The 17935-nt window shown below is 38.8% G+C and overlaps 1 protein-coding gene across 5 annotated transcripts in view; it reads right to left on the bottom strand.

The window, feature by feature from the left end:
• VRK2 (VRK serine/threonine kinase 2) overlaps nucleotides 1-17306 on the bottom strand; it is a 108580-nt gene extending 91274 nt beyond the window's left edge. The window contains exons 1-2 of one of the 5 annotated variants that reach the window (XM_015473438.2): nucleotides 17124-17306; nucleotides 14823-14984 (exon numbers count right to left, since the gene is read on the bottom strand). In XM_015473438.2, the coding sequence (XP_015328924.1) occupies nucleotides 14823-14958 (136 nt within the window). In that variant the 5' untranslated portion in view covers nucleotides 14959-14984; nucleotides 17124-17306. 5 annotated transcript variants of the gene reach the window in all.
• Between the last annotated feature and the right edge of the window lie 629 nt (nucleotides 17307-17935).

The raw sequence follows: 17935 nt of genomic DNA, 5'->3' as shown, positions 1-17935 counted from the left end.
TCTTAATATTTTATTGTTTTCAAGTATTTCTCTTTTGGCAAGTAGTTATGGGGTTTTGGTCAATGATATTTTTTAATAGATTTCAGACAGTTTTTTGTCTAGTGTGGTAACTGGCAATTGTACTGCAGTCCATGGGGTCACAAAGAGTCGGATACAACTGAGCGACTGAACTGAACTGTACTGAACTGTACTGAACTGATTATAATACAATTATGATATGAGGACAAGATGGTTGGACAGCATCACCAACTCAATGGACTTGAGTTTAAGCAACCTCTGGAAGATGGGAAACGACAGGGAAGCCTGGCATGCTGCAGTCCCTAGAGTCTGCAAAGAGTCGGACACGACTGAACAACAAATAACAAGTTATAATACAACACTCTGCAAATTTATATTATTGTTATTCTTTTCTGCTCCCCTTCACTAATTATTTACTGGTTGTGGTATATATTACACATTTTATCTTATAATAGACTATCTTTCAATCCATTTATTTCTCACTCCACACTGATATACTCTAATTCAGATGTTTTCCTTATTATTAACTAAATACATTTTGAGCTTGCCTGATGAGTTGATACATAACAACTTTTCTGTTTAACTCGTAATCCTGTAAGTCCTAACCACAGTTCTTGAATCTATTTTAGAAATGCAAAATGTATTATAAAATTATGTCCATAACTCCAGTTTTCACTCAACTTTTTACTTTGTATCATCAATCTTTTCTCAATATTGTAATTCATTTATCTCTTGGAAGTCTTATTCACTTACATACTTTCAAGTCTACTTTATCTTTGTGGTAATCTATTATAAAATCATTTCAGACTTCCTAAATCCTCAAATGTTTCCTTCTCTCTTAAGAGGAATTCAGTTTGGCCAAATAGTATACTGGAATGATAGCCATATTTCTCTTAGCTCTCTTTCTATTGTCAGTCTATGAATTAAGGGCTGAAGTAGTTATTGAACTCCCTTCCTGAAATTATATATTTTATGTTTAAAAAGCTACTATGTAAGAGTTTTGGCTCCACTCTCACTTTTTGAAACACTAATATTCATGATGAAATTAGGTTTCAAATAAGGGAAATCTTCCTTATATCATTCCACATGGTCTCTATTTTGCAAGTCTTTACATTTTCATATAATATTCTTATTCTCCAAAAACATACTAAATAAACAGATAATAGAACCATTATGTTTTTCTTCTTGATAATCTCTTTACATCATTTTTCTGTGGCTTAGATTTATTTTGCTTGCTTATTAATAGCAGAACTAACTCTTTGTTCAGCTGGGTCAATTCTTTCCTTAAAGCCTTTATCCATGTTTTAGTATCTCTCACCATCTTTCAGGATTTCACAGATTCTCAGGGTCAGAAGGAATTTAAACGTCCTTCCCCAACCAAAAACCTCTTATTTTTAACATAGATTCCATAATGCATTCAATTTAAAGTAGTTAATTTCAGAACATCTGTACTTGCTCAAATGTTTTCTACTAGAATGAAAATTCTAGTCTCATGGAAGTCTTACAGCTTTTCTTCTTCCCCTTTTCATCACACAACAATGGTCTGTTAGATATGCAACTTTGTTTGACTTTCTTTTTTTTTTTCTTGAACCTTTTTTTTTTTCAGTTTTATTTATTTATTTATTTTACTTTACAATATTGTATTGGTTTTGCCATACATTGACATGAATCCGCCATGGGTGTACATGTGTTCCCCATCCTGAACTCACCCCCCCACCACCTCCCTCCCCATCTCATCCCTCTGGGTCATCCCAGTGCACCAGCCCCAAGCACCCTGTATCATGCGTCAAACCTGGACTGGCAATTCATTTCACATGTGATAATTCACATGTTTCAATGCCATTCTTCCATATCATCCCGCCCTCACCTTCTCCCACAGAGTCCAAAGGACTGTTTTATACATCTGTGTCTCTTTTGCTGTCTCGCATACAGGGTTATAGTTACCATCTTTCTAAATTCCATATATATGTGTTAGTATACTGAATTGGTGTTTTTCTTTCTGGCTTACTTCATTCTGTCTAATAGGCTCCAGTTTCATCCACCTTACTAGAACTGATTCAAATGTATTTTTTTAATGGCTGAGTAATATTCCATTGTTTATGTATCACAGCTTTCTTATCCATTCGTCTGCTGATGGCATCTAGGTTGCTTCCATGTCCTGGCTATTCTATGGCTTTCTTTTCATTTGTCTTGAGGTGTATTGTGTGGGGATTGTTCAGTGGGTTTTACTACTTTTCCTTCTACCATCCTCCTAACACTTTGTAAGACAGAAGGTTTATATAACTAATATTCCATCCTCAACTGTAATACAGTACTCACATTTGATACTGGAAATCTATGTCAGAAGTGTAACACATAATCCTTTAATAGAAACATGATGAAGTGTAATGAAGAGCATTTTTCTTCACATTCTCCAGAAACTGAAATTAATAACTATCACCAAAAGTGCTCAGTAACATGCCCTCTAATGCAATATTATACTTCGTTCATTCTTTTCCTTGCTATGTATATACTGGCAAGAAAAAAGTATCAAAGCATGAAACTAGCATTACAATATCTAATAAGTATCACTTCTCCATTAAAAACATAAAGATTTGCCTGTACATGAAATGTTATAGTTTTTTCATAAAATCATCTATGGGTACATGATAAATATTGGTGTATAATAATATGTTGGTGATGGACAGGGAGGCCTGGTATGCTGCAATTCATGGGGTCACAAAGAGTCGGACACGACTGAGCGACTGATCTGATCTGATCTGATAATAATATGTTGACTGAATAATTTTTTTAAACTATACTTATATTATAAATATTTTGGTATATGAACAAATTCTATAAAGAAACATATTCTTTATCAACATTTCACTTATCCAAGTATTTGGGTTTTTTTTAATTTTCTTAAAAGACTTAGTTTCCTAAATAGTATATCTTTTAATTATTACCCAATGGAAAAAAGACATGCCAAAAACAATTCAATATTTGTAAAAAAAATCTATTTTCACATGATGCTTATTAAAGTCTGTCATAGGGATTTAAAGAGGCTTCTTTTGATCTCCTTGTTGCTTATTACCCTCAAAACAAATGCATAATATCCCCATAAACTCGACATACTTATTTTTTTTTGACATACTTATTTTTAAAAAGCAGAAAAATCTAATCTTTCCCATCAGTTTGTATGCACTACTGATTGATTATTCTCACGTTTTTTTTTCATAAAAATATTGTTTGTTCTAGGTACATTTTTAGTATATGTATTTTTTCCAGTTCTTAACATTAGATTTACTATAAATATCAGATGTACTTTCACAGATTTTGTGAAAATATTAAAAACATATCACGAATGCTCTACACCTCAAGTTGTCAATCTGAATGAAAATGACACTATTATCAGCATCAGTGCTAACATATTTCTTAAATTAGCTGCCAATACTATCAATTAAATATTTCAGTTACTTTAGAAATGAGCATGTCACAGGCATGTCATTTGTCACTATTTTCTCTGGCTAGTAATAAATTCAGAGTGTTCTTTGACAAAAGACACCAACCAGGAGAGCAGAGAGACCCGAGTTCAAATGGAGATGGAAGACAATTAGACAAATTACTTAAAATTCCTAGGCCTCAAAACTGCCTTGTCAAGCTGCTGGGAGAATTAAATGAAATAATCCATATGAAGCATTTAACACAGAGCTTGGCACACACTGAGTAAAAGATTCTATTAGTAGTGGATGAGGATGAAGATTTCCTAAAAAAGGTTTCAGAAACTATGCCTGGCAGCATGCCCCAGACACATATGACTCATCTGCTAGTCTTTACCAGGGATTCTTGCTTTCATTCCTTTTCACTGCTCTGTGTCTTGTGTTCACGGCCTCCACAGTGAGGCTTTGGTTAACACCACCTCTGTGAATTTCATTAGGTGGCCTTCAGAACAGCTACAACGGATGCTAAGCTAAGCCTTCCACGAGCCTCTTTCACACATGTTGTAGCTTCCGATTGCTCTTGCTTGATATAAATTGCGGGAAGCTGCCTTTACTCCACACTAAGCATAGGAGAGAAAAATGGCCAGTGTCTCTGGGGAATAATTAACAAAAGACAGTTTGTTTCATCTTCATGATAAAATACAGCATTCCTATTAAAAGGCAAATTCATCATTCCCAAAAGTTAAATAGAATGGCACTTTAAAAGTAATTCCAGCTGATTAAATTTAGGGTTCTGAAAAAAAATTAATTCATGAATATACTCTGAATCTTTCATTTGATTTTAAAATGTATAAATGTTCATTTAACTTTGAGCCCTTGCCTCTCAGTGTTCTATTCTGAGCTAGTCAAACAAGTGGTAGCAGGCATGCTGGGCTCAATAATACTGCCTCTCATATTTAAATACTCTTTTTCACTTGGATTGCAAATTAAAGACAGTCTCCTGAACACTGACACATTTTCAATGATTGATTTTGCAAAACGTGTTGATTTTTCCTACACTGTTTTGCCTCTGTGTGTGTCAACTTTGGCCTTCTTTTCTTGCTCCTTTGCAGCACTGCTGTCTCTTTGAAGCCATTGTCTGTCTGATATTAAAAATGTACATTAAACCTCATGACTAATTACACAGAAAATTCCTGATCTCAAACATAAAACACCCATGCCCAGAAACTATAACAAAAGCTTCTGACTACGTACAAAACTCTTAATCAAATCTTTCATTCACTTGGATTAATAGAAATACCAACAATTTATTTTCCATTAAAGTTGTGTTTACATTCTTTGAAAAGTAGATTTTTGAAATATATTTACATGCCTATAAGTCAATCCATTTAACATTAAACCCCATCTATTTTCTCCACAAAAGTTTATACTTGCTGTTAAGGCTACTTCAATTAAGTGCTACTCTGTAGAACTGTTTCATTCTAAACACAAAACTTAATGTTTAATCTTAATGTCCATTTTTTTTTTAACTCTCTCTGTGCTGTGCATTAGCAAAGTAGACTCCCTCAGTAAATCCTATAATCTATGGATTAAGTACATGGCTTCTTATATTTAAAAAACATACTTGGAAAGAGAATGAACAGAAACTTATATCCCCTCAAGCTCCCCAAGATAAATAAAATAAGGCCTCTAACTCTAAAAACACAGAACCTTACACACATGCCACATGTTATAATACCAACAGCACAAAATTTCATCACAGATAAGTCAACTGTTGGGAAAATCATTTTTCCCCAACAGACTAGTTTTAATTTAACCAATCATTTTTTAAGCTATTATGTATCGGGCCTTGTCGAAGCATTCTGAGAGAAGGCCTACAAGGAGTTTATAATCTAGTATTGGTGGAGGGTCAACAGTTTACAAATGGCAATCACAGGAAATAAGATAAGCACTGCGAAAGGACGTATTACAGGAAGGAACAAAGAGCAAGCAAGAAAAGTGGTGGCTACTCCCCTGCTTGCCTCGTTAGTGTGTTAGAATTTTCATAAGGCCTACCAGCCATCATTTGTTTCCACCAGTGATCCTAGCAACAGACTCCCCTAGCTCTCAGTCTACTCAGTCTATGGACTCTGCTCAATTCGGCTGCTGTTTGCCTTTTTGTAAGACCAACTCGCCTCCGTCCCTAGTTGTTCATCTCATGCAGTTACCAACTGCAGTAAATGCATCACATGCCACCACATGACTATTTTAGGAAATCCTGCAGTGTACCAACTGGCTAGGGCAACCCTGGGCATGAAATTTTAGTTGCCTGAAAACGATGTTTCCGAATGGAAGGATGAGAGGAGGAGGAGAAGGGAAGTAGCCATACTCCTCTTCCATGGCCATGATACCTAAGCAGAGCAAGTTGGAGTAAGGTCTGCACGAGCCAAAGCTTAGAATTTCATTGCTTTTGTTGGCTCATGTCACTTCTTTAATTAATGTCACTTTCTCTGGTTTAATATCAGAGCAAGTGACAAGAGTGCTTCTGGATGAATTGTGTTTTCTGAGGACTGTATGGCATACTCTCCCGCAGTCTGACGGAGGGACGTGCCAGCTTTACTTGGCAGTTACAATGCACCAGCTTTAGTTTTAGTAGTTTAATTTGTGGCAGTTATATGTTTTGAATACGTTGAAGTATTCACAATGGTCTCATGGAATCTGCTCCATAGATAAAGTTTACACAGTGGAAAAGAAAAAGCAATGGCTATAAGGCGATTACAAAAAGCTTCTCTTGGCCACAGCTGGTCTTATAGGCATTCTTGTAAATTTAAGAGCATTTAGAGAATACAATTAAAGTGATCACAAGAAATGATGCCCTTTTTTTTTCATTTTTGCCCAGTTCTGTAGCTGGTGTGAGACGATCATAAGGAATATGATATTTAGAACTCAATTTTATGCAAAATCCATTATTCAAGAAGGGAAGTTTATATACATGATAGACATGCAATGAAATAAATGTTAGAATAGGAAGCTTTGTTACTTATGCATTAAGTCGGTTCTAACGTTTTGGTAAACTAACTTTTTATTGATATAAAATTCAAAAAATTTTCTGCATTTAGAGAAAGGACTAAACTTTTCCCTTTATTAAAGATCTTTCTGTTTCAGATTGAAGTAATCTGAAGGTTTTTAATTTGGAGTTTTTCCCTCATCTCCTTTATACACTTTTGTGAAGCCTCATCGGCTCATGGTGAGAGCTGCCACCAAGGAGTTCTTCCAAACTTTACCTGCCCTTTCTAAATTTAGGGTTCTTTACTGCAGCAGGTTGAAGATCTGGCTTTGAATGCACCTGGCTCTGCTGGAGAACAGAAATATTCATCTCCACTGAATGCATGCTGCTTAAGTGCTGGAGGCACTTGCAGGAGAGTAACTCTCACTGGAAACTTCATTACAATACTTTTCTCTTCCCTACATGATGTAGTAATTCTCATTCACCAAAGATAGAATTTTGCTTGACACTGCCACAGGAGCTCCTGTTTGACTTTCAAAATTAATCAACCTCTAAGCTGGAGTAGAAATGGCATGTCCTTTAACCTTAAGCACAAAAAGCTCTCAACAGACTGCAGTTTTTATATCCCTGGATGGGAGTTTGGGCCCCTGATACTTAAACTTGATGCACATACTGGGTTTCTGGCATGCTTTTGCCCATACCCATCTGCTTGGCTGGCACTGTGCCCATTCAGAAGGTGTGATGCCAGTTTCAATAGGGCATAGGTGCCAATCAAAGATGGGCTTGGAGGGGCAGCATGCAGAACGCAGCAAAAGTCAGCTCTTCTGCCAGAAGATCCTCCTGTTATCATATAATGCCAATGAAGGGCCACATGCCTCATTGCCTAGGATCACACTGCATCTGTAGATGTTTCTGGCCTTCAATGGATATCTTTCTACAGAATCTTTTCCCTCAAGTATTACTTGATTCGAGATGTTAAAGCAAAGTCTTCCTGACTAAATGAAGTCAGGACGACTGTCTTTTTCCCTTTTAAAAGAATGGAAACCTTCAAAAATTTTCTTGAAATAATTGCTGAGTTTTATGTCCTTCCTCTTAAAATGCCCTTTCATGTAGAAAATTGCATAATATACTCAGTTCATGTAATGGAGTTACAAGGGACAAACATTCTGAAGATGCACGAACTGCAAAACCAAGTATGTAAGCAGTATAGGATCCATGAACATTTTTGAATCATCGTTAAGTGAGGAGGGTGAACAAATTTTCATCATCCAAATAGCTAGTTTCTAGTGAATACTCCTATTTAGAGCTTTAGAGTTTCTTAATTTTCTTCTCATTTATTTTATAAACATAGATATTCCTGTTTCTTAAAGAAGACTACTTCTTACTCTTCTTCCATACCTAAAGAAAAAAGCCTAAAACACTTCAGAAGCTAAACTCCATTCATATTTCATAAGGAAGCCAGAAGCTCCCGAAAGCTGAGAGTTTTGTGTGTGTGTGTGTGTGTGACAATACAGGTGAACTCATTTCATGAAGAAGAAACTTCCCTATAGCGATAGGCTTCAAATTTAAAAACCTTGACCACTGAAACCATTGTAAGATAGTAACAGGTGCAGTGGAAGAGACATAATGCATAAATTATTGAAGAACAGAGCAGTTTGTAAATCTTCCCTTAAAGCAAAAGAGTTTGACAGTAGAATGCTGAGAATGAAGACCCATAATATAAAATATGTTAAAAAGATCGGACACTTACAAAAATGAAAAAGACAAGCAAAGACTAAGTGAACCTTAGGAGAATGCTTCCTTTTTATACAAAGAATCCAAACGTTTGCAGGTATTTAGATTCCTTAGCCGGAGAAGGCAATGGTACCCCACTCCAGTACTCTTGCCTAGAAAATCCCATGGACAGAGGAGCCTGGTAGGCTGCAGTCCCTGGGGTCTTGAAGAGTCAGACACGACTGAGCGACTTCACTTTCACTTTTCACTTTCATGTATTGGAGAAGGAAATGGCAACCCACTCCAGTGTTCTTGCCTGGAGAATCCCAGGGACGGGGGAGCCTGGTGGGGGGCAGTCCATGAGGTCGCAGAGTCAGACACGACTGAAGCGACTTAGCAGCAGTAGCAGCAGCAGATTTCTTAGCTGGTAATTAAATGAACACTGTGCTTTTAAAACTCAAAATTAACAGCCAATGGTCAGCACATACAAAATTAAAATACAACTTCTAGGAAATTTAAATTCTTATGAAAGGTACAACACATTTATTAAATTCACAAAATCCCAAGCAATCTCTTCATCTGTTGAGATTATACCAACTGCTGCTGCTGCTGGTAAGTCGCTTCAGTCGTGTCCGACTCTGTGCGACCCCATAAACAGCAGCCTACTAGGCTCCCCCATCCCTGGGATTCTCCAGGCAAGAAGACTGGAGTGGGTTGCCATTTCCTTCTCCAATGCATGAAAGTGAAAAGTGAAAATGAAGTCACTCAGTCATGTCCGACTCTTCAAGACCCCATGGACTGCAGCCTACCAGGCTCCTCTGTCCATGGGATTTTCCAGGCAAGAGTACTGGAGTGGGGTGCCATTGCCTTCTCAGGATTATACCAACTATTACCTCTTAAACCTTCAGCTGGGAACTAATTTATCTTATATACAACAGTTTCTAGTACAAGTTATCCTTATTTCATATTTATTTCCTTCTTCTCACCTCCAGGGTATCATCTGCAAAATTTCCTAGTAACTATTGTGGTGGGGGGAGAAGGCAATGGCACCCCACTCCAGTACTCTTGCCCAGAAAATTCCATGGGCAGAGGAGCCTGGTGGGCTGCAGTCCATGGGGTCGCTAAGAGTCAGACACGACTGAGCGACTTCACTCTCACTTTTCACTTTCATGCATTGGAGAAGGAAATGGCAACCCACTCCAGTACTCTTGCCTGGAGAATCCCAGGGATGGGGGAGCCCGGTGGGCTGCCGTCCATGCGGTAGCACAGAGTCAGACACGACTGCAGCGACTTAGCAGCAGCAGCACTGTGGTGGGACCACAATGTTGCACTGTGTTAGGTCAGATTAACTGCCTATCTCAAAGTGTTCTCTATAACACACTGCCAAAATAACATTTAACACAGCAATATATTATGAAGCAATGCATGTTTTAGTAACTTTATTTTGTTGCTGGCATTATCGTTAGGCTCTTCAGAACATAACTCAGCATACCTTAAAAATCAATCCATTCTAGCTGACTAGAAAGTTGTTATTGTTTAGTCACTAAGTCGTGTCTGACTCTTTGCGACCCCATGGACTGTAGCCCGCTAGGCTCCTCTGTCCATGGGATTTCCTAGGCAAGAATACTGGACTGGGCTGCCATTTCCCTCTCCAGGGGAGCTTCCCGACCCAGGGATCAAACCAGCATCTCCCACACTGGAAGGCAGATTCTTTACCACTGAGCCACCAAACAAGAAAATACAATAAATAAAAACCACACATAAAAATGTTTTTCTATTTAGATAGAAGTCTATTTCTTCATCGATAAGTGAGTTAAACTTTGACAATATCTACAACTCTCAGTTACTCTATTTTCTCTCTGCCCCACCCCACAAAGATTTCTTCTATTTTTAAAGAACAAAATTGAGCTAATCTGAGAGGATTACCCAAGAAATGTATGGCAGTCACTTGATCTAAACATTTATCCATGAATAAATGATTGATCTTAATGCTTCAAGAATTATTTTTAGTTATAATAACATTATTTATAAAATATAATGCTCTTGATTTACTGTCAATAAAGCATATACAGATTTTATAGTTAATTTGTCTCAAGTTTTTATGACTAAGAGTGTTATGTTTAAGATTACAGGCTGGAGTTAAGGGTGACATCTATAATTATGGGAAAAAAAGCAAACTGGCTTGCGTGGGTTTAGTGGTCCAACTTCAGTCTCAATCTCTGAGGCAAATAACTGGTAAACATATAGCCTGTGCTAATGGTCATGGCTCTGCTCAAATTCTAAAAAATAAAACTACAGATAATCATTCTATCATTTGTTACTTCCTCCTCCAGGGGATCTTCCCAACCCAGGGGTCAAACCCATCTCTCCTGCATTGGTAGGCAGATTCTTTACTACTGAGCCACCTGGGAAAGCCATATAAGAAGACTTTAAAGGAATTTGGCTAAAGTTTATTAGCTACAGTTCTGTTTTTCTAGATTTTTGACTAATTCTGAAACATAGTACCTTTCATATCTGAAACATAAGACACAGCTTATGTGAGAACTTTTCACTATGTCATCATGGCTACTACTGTAAATTGAAATGGGAAAAACATACACTTTGGCAAGTAAAATGTTATAGACTTCCACTGACATTCTCTGTTTCTCAGTTTTACCACATTTAGTAGCTAAGCCCATCACAGTCCATGGGAGGACAAATGGAAAAACCCTCCCATACATGTCTTAGTCACCGTGCTAATCTGAGCACCAGACACCGAATTTCGAGTTCAGCCATCACTGAGAATGAGACGTTCTAAATAAATAAATCAATTCCAGTGAACTGCTTATCAAGTTCCGAATTCTTTAAAAATATTACCTTAATCATTCCAAGTATTACTACCTCAATCCTAGAGGATAGAAACAGAGATTCCTGAGTAGATGAAAGTCACTCAGTTTGCAAAAGGCTCAGGTCAAAATCTTAAGCTGTAATTTATGAAATTCCCCAGTTTGCTTGGTTCTGTGTTATACCTAGCACTAAAGTAAAATTCAAAATCTTAGTTCTGTCTCCTGAAGTTTTAGAACTTTTTTTTTCACTTATTTGATCCTGAGGTTACTGCAAGCTTTCTCATTCCCTGAAACAGTTTCCTTTCTTCCTTTTCCCCTCCTCTCTTTTCAAATGCAAAGGAAGAACTTTGTTTTATGTTCAGACTTTCTTTTCCCTCTTATTACTACTTCTGTTACTGCTACAGGAACATTATTTCTCCAAGTTGAGAGTAAACACAAAACATCTCTGCCCCTTCCCCTTTACTTCTTGCTGACTACTGAAAGGCTTTGGCTATTGATCTCAAAACTACAGGACAGTTGCACATGCACAGATGAGTCAGTCAGGGCGGTTAGTCTCTTCTCAGCCTTAGGTGACAAGTGCTGATGAAGTGTCTGCTCAAAGTGTATCCGGAAAATATAATGCTTAACAATGTAGCTGGACACGAAGGTATTAGGGAAATCTGAACTGGCAGGCTACTTCATCTATACAGGAAATGATGAGAACCATGCTAAAATGCAAAACATGATATAATTTCATATGGATTGTCTCAGCTTGAAAATAATACGTAAAAACTAATTTTAACAAACTTATTGCTGACAGCAACTCACTGAAGAGCTGAGATTATAATTTATGAGTGCCACTTTTGATAGAACAGTAACAACATTTGCAACACACAACTTTTCCTCAAAATAGCTAAACATTTCTTTAAAATCTTACGCCAGTCACATACATTTGCTCATATATCCAGGATCCAGGTTCTAAAATTAGTAGTGGGTACTTCATAACTATGAAATCTTGAAAACTGTTGCAAACTAAATATTATTGAGAAAAATTAAGTAAAAAATATGTGCATCACTTAGATTGAAAGAAGCAAGGTTTTTTCTATATTTCAATAGGGGCAAACAAATCACATGACTAAGCCTAAATTCCTAATTCCACATGCCTAAATTCCTTTTTCACAACAGGAAACACACAAGTAACATGTATACACATATATGTATGCATACACACACATTAAACATGCTGTTAAATTTAAATACATATTAACACATATAGTATTTACATTTAAAAAGAGAAAAGAAATAAGACTAAATTAATACTTTTCTGTAGTTCTTTGAAATTACTCAAAATAATTCAAACATTAGAATAACTGATAAGCTGTGCAATCCAAGGCTACATCCAAGCCACATCAGAAATAACTTATTCAACTCCATTTCTCTGACCATGAGTCAAGACAATATACTAGAGATCTTAACGCTCATCTATACAAGAGAATTCATCAATTCAGAGTTTCAACCAACAATTAATTCTTCAAAGAATATACTCTCTGTAGACTCCAAGTCCTCTCAGGGTCTTTATCTGCAACATTCAACATGGAAGCCACTACCTATAGGTAGTTACTGGGCCCCTAAAATGGGACTAGACATATCCTGGTTTAGTCCCACTTAACTACAGAAGTGAAATATTTCCCTTTTTTAATATTAATAATGTGTTGGAATTATACTTTAGATATATCACATTAAATAATACATATTATTTAAATAAATTTCAGCTGCTTTTTTTAATGTGGCTCCTAGACAATTTTACATTCCATATGTGGCTTGCATTACATTTCTGTTAAACAGTGCTGCTTGTGTCACTAAATCTAGTACTTAACATTTTCCAAGCAAGTTCAAACCCTTTAAATAGGGAAGTTGTTCTTTATCTAACCCACACTATACTTTTGTGTTGGTCTTATCTTCCCAACTAGATTAGACACTCAGGTAATTAATAAGAAGTTACTTATTCACTGTATTTCACCCATTTATTCAATACTACAAACTCAGCTTCATTAGAAGAGGAGCTTAATCCTTCAAGATCCATGAAACACATTTGCATGAGAAGGGTGGCAGAATCAGTTCAGTCGCTAAGTCGTGTCCGACTCTTTGCGACCCCTTGCGACCCCGTGAACTGAATGCAGCACACCAGGCCTCCCTGCCATCACCAACTCCCGGAGTTCACTCAAACTCAAGTCCATCGAGTCCGTGATGCCGTCCAGCCATCTCATCCTCTGTCGTCCCCAATCCCTCCCAGCATCAGTCTTTTCCAATGAGTCAACTCTTCGCATGAGGTGGCCCAAGTATTGGAGTTTCAGCTTTAACATCAGTCCTTCCAAAGAACATCCAGGACTGATCTCCTTTAGAATGGACTGGTTGGATCTCCTTGCAGTCCAAGGGATTCTCAAGAGTCTTCTCCAACACCACAGTTCAAAAAGGTCACCGTAAAATATGCCTGTTTGGCCAAAGGATTATTTTGAACTGAAGGCACTTGAAAAATAACAAATGCAGGGAAAGGCTTTCTCTGAACTCCCTTTATTTGGCTAAAGACAAGAACCCAACCCTCTCACCAAAAAAAAAAAAAAAAAAAAAACCACAACTCAACTGTTTTAAATTACATCTAGGAGAGCTTCATTAACCAGGAAAGACTGACTCATCACAGAAGAGATTAGAAATTGACATCACTCCCAAACTTTGTTACAGACTATCACATCACAGCCCCCATCTACTCTTCTACAGACCTAGTAATGTCTCTTAAAAATCATGTACTGTTCCTTATTAAGATGGCATGTAAGCTCTCAAATCTTACCATGCTTTAGGATATTTATTCAACTATTTTTCCCCCTGTAATATTACTGTGCACATAACATCAAAAAATTAATATATTTGTATACATTTTCTCCTGTTAATCTTCCTTCTATCAGTTTATTTCATAAACCCAGATATTAAACTTAGGAGAGCAAAAGGAATGTCTTTCCTCCCCTGTACTCTAAAATATTTAATAAGGAACCCAAGATTCTTCCAAAGAAGGCTTTTTTACCAACTTCTTAAACGCCTCCAGACACAGATGTAATAAGTCAATATGTTTAGAATTTCTCCTTGAGAGGATTTTTTTTTAATCACTAATATTCATCTTATTAATTAAATCTCACCTTGTAATGGATATCCCTCGATCCTTAAAATTATAGATAAAAGTTTTTTATCTATAAAAAACTTTTGTTATCCCTGAACAATCCTTTTAAAGTCAATGTGATTTAAAATTTTTTTAATGTAGTATAAAAACACTCAACTTAGGTTCCTTACTTGTACCAAAAAACACAGAAACTATATTTAAGTGTCTGTTAATTATCCTAAAGATAGCATATAACTAGTACCAATCTAGATGTACAAGAGAGAAGTTAATTCATTCCACGCAATAGATGGCCTTGGAGTATTAAGACCCAGTTCTCTAGTGAGACCTAGTGAAGAAATGACCAAAACCTTACACTACTTCAACATTAATGATTAAGATTCACAAATGGAAAATGTTCATAATCATAGAGTTGTGTTCTCTTGAGTCATAAAAACCGATGTTTCCAAGAAAACACACTCTCAAAACAGAACATTAACCATTTGTCTGGCAGACTGTATAACTGTGCTCTGAAAAGACTTTCTAAGAGTCATTTAGAAAGACATGGACAAGAAGAGACTAGGGTCAGTAATATCTTGAACCTAGCATAGACATTCTACTAAACACTACCTATCTTCATATAACTTACATTTATGAATTCTATTTTATTTCAATTTTCAAAATATTAAGAAGTCACAGTCACATACATAAAGAGCATCTGGTGATTTATACTTTACCTAAATATATCAAACCAAATCCTCCAGAGCCAACCAGCTTGCCCAGCACCCACTGTTTTCCTTCCATGTCATCCAGGACTGTGCCTTCCGGAAGTGGAATAGGAAGCTTGTATTTCTCTTTTCTTCTTGGTGGCATCACTTCTGTTGACAGAAGGGGTGAGGCTGTGATTAAAAATAAAAACAACAACAAAGAAACCTCCACTTAAATACGTTTCTCAAAATGTCTTCTATGGGGCACGTTCCCAGAAATTAGGATTCTGAAGTCAACTGGGGTTGGGAAAGCCCACATATTATATTCAAACTGGAGATTCACCAACATTACAATATTGAAATCGAAGAGACACTGATACTGAAAAAAAAAACAAAGTGTGTTGAACCTCACTTAACATTTCCAAAATTCAGTTAGGGGGTCAAAATACCTATTAATCATTCAGAACACACCTTAAATGAGTTAATTTCAAACTACAAAGAGAAAATAAATTTCATATATATGAAAATACTCCTTTCATTGAGAATGCTAAATGTCAAAGATGAAAAGCTCTTCAGTCACTAGAAAAAAAAAAAAAAAAAATACAGCTCTTGGCTGAGATAACATGGACAATGGCAACGTACGTCATTATCAAATCCAGCAACTGATACAACTCAGTAAATATTGGTTAAATAAGCCCAGGATTTTCATGGATGTGTAACTAAGCAGAGCACTAGGCCATTGTGCAGTTACTTTTAAGGCTACCACACTACTGTTTCAACTTCTTTCTGCTTCTCTCTACCCTGTCCCTTCCCCATTATCACCGAAGTGAAAACTGCCCTGCCTTAGAAATTTATGCAGCACTACCAAAAACAGTGTAGAAACGCCATAGTGATAGCCACACAACTTTAACCAATTAACTGTAATTGTACATAGGTTAGTGAAAACTAGAGATTTTTGAGTAGGACTAGAAAATTTCTTAGGGAAAACAAAACACACACACAGCATGTAAGCCTGGAACCAAGTGTGAAGGTAACCACAATCCTCCAAATAGTTTCAAAGAATTTTTTTTAAACCCGGTGAGTGCCTTCGAAATGAAAGTAGTCTTCGTTGTATAATCTATCCATCTTCTGAATGAAGTTTCTGTTCCTTCCAGTAGGCTTTCCCTGCTTCACTTATATTAACCCAATGCCCTATCTTACTCAGCAGCAACACCTGGGTACAGCAATATTCACTTGTCCTCCTAACTCGAACATAAAAGAAGCTGGGAATTCATATGAACAGTGCCCAAAAGAAGGAAAAGTTCTGACCAGTACTTTATACTGGGGGCTTCTCTGGGGACTCAGACAATAAAGAATCTGCCTCCAATGCAGGAGACCTGGGCTGGATCCCAGGGTCAGGCAGATCCCCTGGAGAAGGGAATGGAAACCCACTCCAATATTCTTGCCCCATGGACAGGGTGGCCTTGTGGGCTACAGACCATGGGGTTGCAGAGTCACACAATTGACTGACATTTTCACTTTATATATACTGACCAATATCTTGACTTTAAATACTGGTGAAGTGAAGTGAAGTCGCTCAGCCGTGTCCGACTCTTTGCGACCCCGTGGACTGTAGCCCACCAGGCTCCTCTGTCCATGGGATTCTCCAGGCAAGAATACTGGATGGGTTGCCATTTCATTCTCCAACACTTATTTGCTGATTTAAAACCTTAAGTCTTCAGATAACAACTTTTCAGCAGGGCATACATTCTCCATCAGTATGAAAAAGATAAAAACCGTTTGGGGCAAGTCCGTGGCACCATAACTTGAGGCCTGAAAGGTGTCTATACAATGAACACCCGCGGCATGGATCCAGGGTTCAACGCACAGGAGGAAGCGCCAACCTCCTCTCAAGGCAAGTCCCAGACAAGCTAGTCCCTGCTGTTTCAGGGCCCTCCCCGCTAGGATGAAAAGTGCTTAACCTGAGTTTCCTAAGACAAACCGGTACCCAAAGGCCTGAACCCGAGGCGTGGGGCGGCCTCGGAGAAGGATCGTGACGGCGGGGCCAAGGGCGGGTCAGCGCGCCCCACCGCCCGCCTGACCCCTCGGCCGTCCAAGACACCCCCTTTGGCTTCCTACCCACCCGACTCCCCACTTCCTGTCACGCCCAGGGCCGGCCCGAACCACCGGAAGCCCGCCGGCGTCCGGACTCTCACTCTAGCCCCTCTAGGCCGGTGGAAAAAGAAACCCAATCCCTTTTCCCGCCTAACTTCCCCGCCCCGCGTTCTGGGCAAACGCGTGGGGAAGGGGCGCCAGGATTTCGCGCTGAGTTTTTAAAAAGTCAGAACCCACCGCGTAAGCAGAGAACCCTCCCGGCCCGGCGTCTCACTCCGACGGCAGCCCCTTCCCGGCCTAGAACGCCGCACGGGCGGGGCAAGCGGGACGCGGAAGTGCGGGGTCTCGCCGCGACTCTCGGGACCCGGGGACGAGGGGAGGCTTGCCAGGCTCTCGGCCTGCCCGGCGCCTCCCTTGGGCCTCGCGAGGCCGGGCGGGGCGGCAGGCCTCCAATCCCGCGGGGAGGCGGGCCCGGAGTCGGCGGGGCCCTCGGTAGGGGCCAAACTAACTTTCTGTGCCTGGGTTCGCATCGCTCACCCAGGGCGGAGACGCCGGCCCGGGGTTCCGCGGAGCCTAGCCCGAGCCCAGGCCTGGGGGCAACCGTAATTACTTTAAAACTTCAAAAACATTTTCTAATTTTTTTTGTCTGTGAAGTGGAAATAAGCCTCCTGCTGCTGCTAAGTCGCTTCAGTCGTGTCCGACTCTGTGTGACCCCATGGACGGCAGCCCACCAGGCTCCCCCGTCCCTGGGATTCTCCAGGCAAGAACACTGGAGTGGGTTGCCACTACCTTCTCCAATGGATGAAAGTGAAAAGTGAAAATGAAGTCGCTCTGTCGTGTCCGACTCTTGGCGACCCCATGGACTGCAGCCCACCAGTCTCCTCCCTCCATGGGATTTTCCAGGCAAGAGTACTAGAGTCGGGTTTAGGTTAATAAAATTTGTTAAATTAAAAAAATTATTCTGGCATTTCTTAAAATGATAAGGAAGACTTTATTAAAAACTCTTGCAATAGAATGCAACCATTCTACCTACCCCCCAACCCCCTCCC

Source organism: Bos taurus, chromosome 11 (assembly GCF_002263795.3).
Source record: "Bos taurus isolate L1 Dominette 01449 registration number 42190680 breed Hereford chromosome 11, ARS-UCD2.0, whole genome shotgun sequence".
Taxonomy (NCBI): Eukaryota; Metazoa; Chordata; class Mammalia; order Artiodactyla; family Bovidae; genus Bos; species Bos taurus.
Note: the sequence above shows the minus strand (reverse complement) of the source record. Positions and strands in the feature narration are given on the sequence as shown.